This window comes from Squalius cephalus (assembly GCF_949319135.1).
Source record: "Squalius cephalus genome assembly, chromosome: 16".
NCBI lineage: Eukaryota > Metazoa > Chordata > Actinopteri > Cypriniformes > Leuciscidae > Squalius > Squalius cephalus.
In genome coordinates, this window is record NC_137137.1 from 27,297,411 (window position 1) to 27,308,179 (window position 10,769).

General features: G+C 36.7%; 1 protein-coding gene across 1 annotated transcript in view; it reads right to left on the bottom strand.

The window, feature by feature from the left end:
- mtor (mechanistic target of rapamycin kinase) overlaps nucleotides 1-10,769 on the bottom strand; it is a 398,131-nt gene that overhangs the window by 96,728 nt on the left and 290,634 nt on the right. The window contains exons 29-31 of the mRNA XM_079897701.1: nucleotides 9,836-9,911; nucleotides 6,375-6,514; nucleotides 564-664 (exon numbers count right to left, since the gene is read on the bottom strand). Coding sequence (XP_079753827.1) covers nucleotides 564-664; nucleotides 6,375-6,514; nucleotides 9,836-9,911 — 317 coding nt within the window. The remainder of the gene's footprint in view (nucleotides 1-563; nucleotides 665-6,374; nucleotides 6,515-9,835; nucleotides 9,912-10,769) is intronic.

Below are 10,769 nucleotides of genomic sequence, written 5' to 3' on the forward strand. Positions count from 1 at the left end.
ACAGTATTAGGAAGTTGCCTTATTGCTTCATGTAATCAACTGTAGTTAACATCTAGCTTAATGTTGCTATGTATATAGTATTGTCAGACTTGCAATTGGCTGCTGTTGCCGTCTGACATCAAGAATGTGTTGTACGTTCGTGCACTAACCCCTTATCACACCCCAAACAAACACTCTAAACTACAAAAACTATGAAACTGCACGAATTATGTAAATAACCAATTTTGCTCAAAATGTATAACAGTAAACTTCACCCTAAAGGTGAGCAGTTTGCATCTCTGTCCTATAGAAGTGTAATTTTAATTATGCATCATTGCGTTAATGTGATTATAGTGCTGCCTTTTGAGAAAAAGTGGAAATTAAACAGGGGCTTGCTAGCAGTGTTTTATCAAAACTAGTGAAAATTGGATAAAACTGCCAGTTGAAGTTGAACCCGCCAGATAAACTTGTATCACACACACGAATTCACAAATTCCTGAACTTCAACCTAATTTTAGTACAATGCGAAACACAATGATGTTTTTTAATTAGAATTGGGTAAAATGTCTCATTCCCCCCCTCACCCAGTCCCCATGCTGCAGCTGCTGCCATGCGGGCCATCTTAGCTTGAGTCTCTTCACTGACCAGAGTCCACTCCTCACAGCACTGCTGATGCAGCTGACCCCTGACAAAGAAACAAGAGAAAGAGAATGAGAAAGAAAGACATCCATCTGATGTCTGATCCACAATAAAGCTTACTCTTGTCAAGAACCTTGGAGATTGCAATGCATGCTCATTGCCAATACTCTTCTAGTTTGCACACTTAAGAGACACCAACTAGTCACAGACGCCACAACAGATTATTTTTTTTTTTCTGGTTACTGTTCTGTGAAAATCAAGGTAAAACAAAAAAAAAGCCCTTCCTCCATGATGTTTGACAACATTGTCAAACTCAATCAACTCCCCATTGCTATCTGTGTGAGTATGAGTGACAAGGTTTCATGGACATAGCTTTGTTCAGAAAAAATAAATAAAATAAAGTTGCATCAGAGTCGGTGAAACTCAATTCAAAGATTAATTTGAATCATCACTCAAAAATGTCCCTTACAATACTTTAGCAAAACCTATTAGTAAATAATTCTGTTTATTAGTTGGTGCATTCATATACAGTGCCATGCGAGAGTATACAGACCCCTTTATTTTTTTCACATTTTGTTGTTGCAGCCTTATATGCTACACCGCTTTACTTTTTTTATACCCCATAAAAGCAAAAAAGAAAAACACACAAAAAAACAAACAGATTTGTGATAAATGTACATTTATAAAAAAATAAAATAAAATAAACAATTACATAGCATAAGTATTCAGACCCTCAAGACTCTGTAATTACAGACTTAAATATTTTGGGGTATGATGGAACATATTTGCACATCTGTTACAACAAAGTTGTCCCTAAGTCACTTTGCATTGTCTTGGCTGTGTGCTTAGGGTCATTGTCCTGTTGGAAGGTGAGCTTTCAACCCAGTCTAAGGTCCTGGGCACTTTGAATCAGATTTTCATTAAATAAATCTGTATTTTGCTTTGTTAATTTGCTCATATTCATTCTTGCCTGACTAGTCCCCAAGTCCCTGCCCCTGAAAAACACAACCACACCATGATGCTACCACCACCTTGCTTCACAATACAGATGGTATTGTGCAGGTGCTGAGTGGTCTTAGGTATCCTCCAGACATGATGCTTGGAATTGAGGTTAATCAGACTGACCAACTATGTCTTTTAAAAGCTTGTTTCAAGTGTGGGTCTCTCCAGATCGGAGTAATGAGCTTGTCGAAAGGTAGTGGGTGTGCTGAAAGGCCTTTACAGTTGGTTGTAAAAGCTGCCTGTTAAGGTGTGGCGTAGGGTTAGGGGTTAGTTACTCTTCTAGCACTGTGTACCTTTCAGCATGCCCATTACGACCTGCAACTATCCCCGTCTCGTTTTTTTGAAAACTCCAACAAGTTCCTCATCTACACTGAGGTGAGGCTTCCATCTAAACAATCTGCTATAAAGTCCAGATCAGTGAAGTGCTGCAGTGATCTGATCCTTGTCCTTCTGTAAGGTTTTCTCATCTCCACATACAGTATGATCTCTGAGATCAGGTTCTTGGTCACCTTCTCTTTATAAGGCCCTTCTCCCTTGCTCAGTTTGGCTGGGCGGCCAGTTCTAGGAAGAGTCCTGGTTGTTCTAAAACCTCTTCCAATAAAGAATTATGGAGACCACTGTGCTCCAATAAACGTTTAATGCAGAAGTTTTTTTTTTAATTTATTTATTTATTTTTTACAAAATCCTACCTCTGTCAGTTCCTGCTGTCAGTTCCTTTGACCTCATGGCTTGAATTTTGCTCTGATATTTTCAGCTGCATAGACCTGTGTGTGTCTTTCCAAATCATGTCCAATTAATTGAATTTGAATTTAAATCCATTTAAAGTGTAGAAACATCTCAAAGATGTTCCAGAGAAATGGGAATGTTCTTGAGCAGATTTTAAGTTTCAGAGAAATGGGTCTGAAATCTTATTCAAAGTATTTTTTCAGGTTTTTTTTTTTTTTAATTTGCAAAGATATTACAAATCTGTTTTTTTTTTTTTTTCATTATGGGATGTGGATTGTAAACTGATGTGAAAAAGTAATTTAAAGCAGTTTAGAAATGCTCCAAGCATGCAATATAACAAAATGTGAAAAAAGAGGTCTGAATTTCTTCTCAATGCCTTGTATATTAAACATTCTGTATACAATATGAAAATGATTAAATACAAATAAACAAGAATCATTATTGTGTTTATTAAATAAAAAGGGTGTTGAAAAAAGAGCAGGATTTAACACTCCCATTTTTTAATGATTGTTCCTGGCAAAGCATACAGTATGCACACCATCTTACAGTTCATAAAGACCAAAAGCAATGAACAGATGTAAAAGGTCAGTTACTCATCAGTGAGAGCTTCTGTTTGTGTCCAAGCTGGGAACTTTTCACCAAAAAAATCCCTTGCCACAGCTATGATAAACTGCAAAAAGCAATGACATCATACCACATTTAGGAATGGTGCACCTTTAAAACAAATGGGCCCTTTGAGGCTAACAGTGCTGACACAGACACAAGCAAACCATGTGTGTCGTTGCTGGGGGTTGTGAAGAAAGGGTCCCCACGATTAGCCCTGCGAGACACTGCTCATATGGGTTTCATGAGATGTGGTGGGGGATCTGAAACAAATGTGTTTTCCCTGCCACCTGGAAAAAACATTACTTATGGGGCCTTGCAAAACACAAGGTTCCAGGCTGCAGACAGGCCTAAAACACAAAGACACACATTAACAGCGAGACAGGAAAAAGGGCTCCAGTACCTTTACACGGGAACAGTCTATTACTCACTGGAATGGAATGTCTCACGGAAATTTGACCAAAAAAAAAAAAAACCCAGCAGAAGTTGGATGGGTGTCACGTGAATTACACGTTTAGAGGAGAGTTGGATACTTGTAGAGGTGTGCAATGTGGATACTTATGGGTAATTATGCTAGAGTAATGCATGCAGACACTTTGGAAAAACCTTGTATAATTATTTGAAGGCTTTACGATGCAATACATAGCTTATCTACAAAAATATTGTAGAGTCCAGTGTATTTTTAAGAAGCACTGGAAGGAATTCTTGATAACAGAATCAGGTGTGAAATAAATAAACGTACTACTGAGCAACAAACCATAAATCTCAGGATGATAAACCTCTGAGGTCATGAGACTAACAATCATTAATCAGCTCAGTGAAGCTTACTGAATATATAAGAACTAGAGTTAATACTGTGTTTTTATATGCACACATCAGAAAGCTGTTTATAGTACGACGTAAAACGACATTCATGTTCGCATTACATGCATTATGTTAGCGGTGTACTAATAAATCACTGTATGCATGCAATGTCATTTTAAAATGTAATTTTAAATAGCCTAAAAAAAAAACATTTGAATGCAATGCGAGCAGATCTAAATGTAATGCTGCAATCAAGACTGCTTTATTCATTTTAGCATTTAACTTTAATCATGACAGTCATAATGTTTTTAGTTTAATTGTGTGGGGCATTTTCTTTGCCCCCATATCTTGAATTTAGGACCATTTATGTTTGTTTTGTTTGACACTTTTGCCCTAAGCCCCCATTCATTTCTGACTCTGTTTCGGACTGATATATGTGTAAAAATCAGAATGTAAAGTTAAAGGCTCACTAAAGAGACTTGAAACACACAGCATTATTCAATATGTTGATGTAATTTCCACTGAAACAGGAAGACAGGTCGGGACATATCGAACAGCTCCTCTTCTTTAAAAAAAAAGGCTATAGAGTTTTGTTTAAATCACAGCTTGGCCAGAGCCGTTGACTTCGGTAAAGCCACAGTTTCCTCCTAATCTCTAACCGTTTCTCCTAATCTCCTCCATATCACTAACAAATATATCATTCTGTGTAGAATTCAAATGGGTCCGATACGTTTTGTGGTCTGCGCCGACTCGCACATACGATCCACTCTGTCATCTTTACTTACTTAAAAAGTCTGTCATCATTTACTTACCCAAATGTCATTTCAAACCTATTATTCAAACCAAACCAATTTCTAAACCTAACTTCAAAACACAAATAAAGATTATTTTAATGTGACCTGAGATATTGTTGTCCTGCCACTGGTCCTCGCACATCAATAAAGCATGTTTGATCCCCCATATTTGATGTACTCTATTTATGTGCCTTGATGAATGTTTGTATGTGAATAAAAGCATAAATTCAATCTGTTTTTATGATATTTTTGAACATCAAAGTTTTGGTAGAATTAAATCTCTCAGGTTTCAATAAAAATATCTTCATTTGTGTTTTGAAGATGAACGAAAGTGTTAGGAGTTTGGAATGACTTCCAAATGACAGAATTTTAATTTTGGGTGAAACACACCTTTATAAAACAAAAAGCTAACTTCTAACACAGTGTCTACACAGGACGTATAATCAGTGATGCTGTTTACACTGGATGCAGTGGTGCGGTGGGCAATGCAACGTGACAAATCCCGACAGTAAACTAATGCTCTGTTCTATTTCTGACATACTCCAAGCACCTGCGCTACACCTCTGACACAAAGGACAAATTAATTTGCAACGGCCACATTGTTGCATCCAGCATCAGCTGTTGCGATGCAGTTTAAGACAGCATCCATAACTGAAATGGCCATACAGTATATAAGAGAGTATTTTGGAATGTTCTACATAGGCAGAATGTTTCTCATGTGAACTGCAAAAGAGATTTGGCTCACCAATATTTCCAACAGAACTTGCAGTTAGTATGTTGCCAAGCCAAAATAATAATTATTTTAAAGGCATACAAATACAGCACAAACAATTATGGGACAAAATAATCATTTTTAATTATAGCTAACAATTGCTATTGATTTCCTATTATTCCCTGTTTCCACTATTGCCATCTATTCCTGTCCTATTACCGGATTCACTGACTGCAACAAATCCAGGAAGTCAGCCCTCATGCCAGGCACTCTCCCACACAAACTGTTCCCAGTAAATGACTGTCAGTAAGATTTTTTTCTTTCAAAAGTCGAGAAAAATAATCAAATGTTTCCATGAGTGCATAATCACTGTGTTTCCATGAGGGCAAAAAGAGAAAATATATTTCACATTGGAAATTACTTTCCATAGTGTAATTTTGAATATATCAAGAACTAGAGCTAATACTGTAAGTGCTTTTATATGCACACATCAGAAAGCAAAGAAAGCTGTTTATAGTAAGATGTAAAACTACATTCATGTTTACAGTACATGCACTATGTTAGCGGTGTACTATTAAATCGCTGTATACATGCAATGCATTCAGTAACCAGCATTGTCCTCATCTTTCTGTTCTTTTATCCAATCATTTCCAATGCACTCTTGACAAACATGTAAGAACGCCACTTATGCATTTACATGGCTTCATATGTCAGAATTGTAGTCAATTTTCCTTTGAACATTTCACAGCTTGTCGTTATCATGTTTTTTATAAAATTATGTTTGGCACAAATGTAAAAAACAGTTCACAAATGAATCAGTAACTAATAACATCTGGGTAACATCTGACAGCACTACAAACTGCCTGCTTAGAAACATTTACCTGTCCATCCTATCTAGTCACAAAAAAGAAACATTTGCCTTCAATAAGAATATGACTACATAGAACTGTCTGATAAAAAGGGGGGTATTCAATAAATTTATCCTGCAACAAAATGTACAAATGACATGCATGAACTGACAAATGAAAATTCCAAAAAAAGAACCAAAGTTGCAAAGAAGCAAGAATGAGCCTGCTCACTTCCAGAAATTGACAAGTTATGTAATGTGTGCATACCATTCGCCTAGCGCTTCCAGACATCTCATGCGACCCAGAATGAGCTCCGGATCATCTTTGTTCATGTCAATTTTTTTATCGTAGGCGACCAGAGCATCTTCCCACTCATGAAGTTTCTCGTACCAGGTGGCCTGAATCTCCTGTATTGGAAGACAAAACATAAAAGGATGAATGATGAAAATAATTTAAATGCACCAAAATCTCATAGCACACATCATATCATTCCTAAAGGGAGCAGTCAGAAAAATCAGGGACAAAAATTTCTTAGATGGGAGGGGGATGAAAATTACAGTTTTTCACAACTGCAGAGACACTAAACCCAAGTTCAGGAAGTTAGACACCATTTGCAAATTTCATGCACTCTTTTTGCAAAATACATTCTCACTCACTAAAACACATTTTGCACTGTGATGCACTTGTTACAAAACGGTAAACACAAGTGGCAAAAGTTACACAACTACAACACAGTTGTCATTGTTTGCACACAACAGCTCAAAATTGTTCACACTTGTTTCTAATGATGTGATCAAACCAACTGTACAAAATATAAGCCAGCTCAGAGTGTACAGGTGGCACGGGTGCACTTAATATTGATATGGACAATGGATGGAAACAATCTGAGAAGGAGAGCAGAAGAATATGTGCAAGATAAGATAAGATAAGGATGAGAAAGAGCAAGGTGTGGAGAATGTTGTCAAGGCTGGATCTGGCACACCAGAGGGTTTTTTCCTTTGCCTGGCAAGAAAATTGTCTGTGATGTGAACAAAGTCCTCAGGCTGGACCCAACATTAAGACGTGATGCTGATGCAGAATGAATCTCTCATTGACTTTAATTTAGCAGCTATACAACTTTATTGAGTGTACTGTAACATGCTTTTCATTTAGAGTTTCCTTTGACCTTTTGGGCTTGACATTTGGGCCCACTGTATTTTTACAGTATGCAAGTACTGAATATACAAACATTCAATACTATACAATATTCAATACAATACTATACTTGCAGTACATACAGTATACAATATATTTACCTTACTAAGCTGCGATAATTATACTTTTTTTTAACGTAATTACAAAATTTGTTAACTGTGTACAATACACGTTTTTTTTATTAATTGCATGCTGTGGATGCTGTGTTTTTTTATTATTATTTAGTGTCTAATGAATGATCTGTAGCATTTTTTAAATTGACTGAGGTGTGCATGATCTAAAATCATTGTTTGATTTTGAGTACAGGTGAAATGATTTTGAGACGATTGTTTGATTTTGCCAGAAGAGTCAGGGGTTTTGTGAATGTAGTTTGAAGATTTGGTTTTGTGTTTTGTTTGTGAGAAAATGAGTAAAGGTTTCAAGAAATGTGTCTTAGCAATTGTTTAAAACTTAAAGCAAGCCACATTAATTAAGCTCATCTTGGTACTGAACAATCAGGATTTTCAACTTCACACAATCACATCCATGGGAATGCAGACAGCAGAGTATAGATAGCTCCAATTGCTGTTCCAATATTTAAAGGGATGGTTCGGAGTAAAATCAACCTAGGGTCCTTTGAACCATGACCTTGAGCCAAACACTCGTAGCGTAACGACGCCCATTTCCAAGAATGCAATAATATTTTGTTGGTAGTACCAGTTTGCAAATAATTATTAGTTTACACTAAGTTGTCAACACTTTGGAAAAAAAAAAAAATCGTTGTTACACTACATCCTTATGCATTGCTTTCTGTCAGGACTTTTACGTGCTTTTCCCAAATAACGGAAGTGTCCTCGACGTCCGGGTTAGCGGTAGCATGAGCCATCGGGCAAGTGTTATTTAAATAAACTCGTGATGTACTTACAAACTTTCCAATACCTCGTATTATGAGTACAGAACCTTTTTTCGACTATTGTAGAAGTCTGGCACCATTCTGGGCATTATTAGTGGGGAAATTTACGAGATACATCCTTGGATCCATTAGTGCCTGCACTAAGCCATTCGGCTGATATCTCTAAATAAGCTCTAACTTTAATAATGTTCAACCAAGGGAAAAAAGGCTTCTGGGGGGGTGTTTGGCTCTCGGTCATGGTGCAAAGGACCCTAGGTTGATTTTACTCTGAACCATACCTTTAATGGAAGGGCAAAGCAACTGTTTATTTTAAAATTGGCAGCAAGTCCACTGTGAGCATCTGCCAGAGTAATGGATAGCTTAGCAATGTTAGAAATAACACTTCACCAGGGCATATTTTATAAAATGAAGGAAATTGAGTTTTTTAAAGCAGGCTTTTGATGAATGAAAGTGTAAAATTCAAATTTTTCATATAGCTTAAGACACTTAAAGTATCTGTATGTAATTTGGGGCTAATAAGATTTGAAAGCCTACAACAGAAAAAAAATATACAGAGCAAATCTACACCAATGAGCCTGAATTCTTCTACAAGCAGTATCGCGGGAAATAGGGATGCTAAGGGTGTTGTTTTAGTTAAATTTGTTTTGAAATGCTTACATTTATATCTTGACAAATATACAAACCTGAAAAAAATCAAAGAGGTCTCAAACTACACGTTGGAGCAATTAGGAATCACAAATAAGTGTTAACAAAGAAAGTCTGTGGCGTTACGCAATAGATGTGTAAACGTAGCAACATATCTTCCAAGACATGTACTTGTTTCTGGACAACAGGAGACACTTGAAGACAGGAGTACTCAGATTCTAGTCAGAATATGAGTCTGATACTGCTTCATTGGGCTGTGATTATAGGGCGTGTTTCAACCGAACCAGGAAAGAAAATGCCTCTGCACTCAATTGGATAGACCTACAACCAATCAAGTAATTGACGTATGGTCTTCATTCATCTTTCCAATCGACAAATGCCTTGATCGTGGTTCTCTGTTCCTCTTTTAAAATTAATGCGCTATCGACATCTTCTATTACAGACGCGATGGCAGAATCTACACATCTCAATTCTCCAGCGACAGTCGTCTTTTTTGTAAACAAATTCAACCCAAGTGCTCTTTGGTGACGTGGATGATTACGTTACTGTTGATCATCTGTCCATCATCGTGTAAAGCCCGCCCTGACAATTTGATTGGTCCGAACAGCTCTGGTTCGAGCATAGTTGCTCCACAACGGATCAAGTCCAGACAGAACTTCCCGACCTCAAATGTTGTGGGCGGGGCGAAGTTCAGCTGGCATCCAGGCTAGTGCATCATATGATGTCTCAAAACTTCTCAACATTAAAAAAATATAGATATTACAAAAAAAAAAAAAGGTTACATAAATGTGAACAAAAGGCTTAGCTATTAAAAATGACTCTCAGATGAAGAGAGACAAATAGCTACCTGTACTATTTTCCCTTAATTCTCATGAAAATAATGAGGGGAAAAGTCAAAAAAAAATTTGAGGTGAAAAATAACCAAAACCTTTCTTGATAGGCTCATCTTATGTAATCAATGCATAAATAATAAACAGATGAATTTTAAAGCTCTTACCAGTTCTCCAAAGTGTTTCATGGCATACTCCAGCACTCCTGATGCGGCCTCTGGCTGCTGGAGCTTATTATTGATGCTATTAAAAGAAAAAAAATGCAATGTTTTAGTCCAGAAACACTCTAAATCTACTCTAATACTACACATATGATAATGGATAAAAGTTTTAGGTTGGCTGTAAACAACACAGTCTCTATATTTCCTTCTCAGCTGAGTTCCAGACAATACTTTTTTGGAATAGTTATAATTTCCATCTGGGCAACAGTAGTGCTTTGTAAAATAAAAATAAAATCCAACAAGTCAAAATAGTTATCAATATGAGCTCAGTGAGTACAGCTCCGTTGTTTTGATGTGCTGCTCACTTTAAACTGTATAAACAGTAAAATAGTGCTACAGTTGTCAGTATGTATCACAGTCCAGTTGGAACACAGCAAGGGGCCACTATTTGAATATGCCTGGAATAGACCCATTCAGAGACCTTTTCGCATTAGCATAGTCTCAAATTTACAAGGAGGAGAGGTCATTCTACGAACGCAGAGCAAAATCTGCTGACACGAATCAATATAACTGCAATATAATTTATAACTGTAAAAAATGGTAGTATCTCCAAGCAGATGAGCAATTAGCCAGTAAATTTGCACAATACATGTTCTGTGAATTATTTCATTTTTATGTTTATGATGCTTCTGATGACCAATTCATAAACTTCCCATCTGGAAGTACTCTTATGTAACGCCACTCTCAAGTTTTCCATGACTGCCAAACTTGCTAATACATCTTGTTTTACAAGGGTAAGGGAATCCCAGTGAAAACAAATGATGCCATAAATCCAAACCAAAAAACGCATACATAACTACTTAGTAAAAAAAAAAAAAAAATTATATATAATATATATATTTGCAACTCATACCAAAAACATTGATGTTACAACACGCCA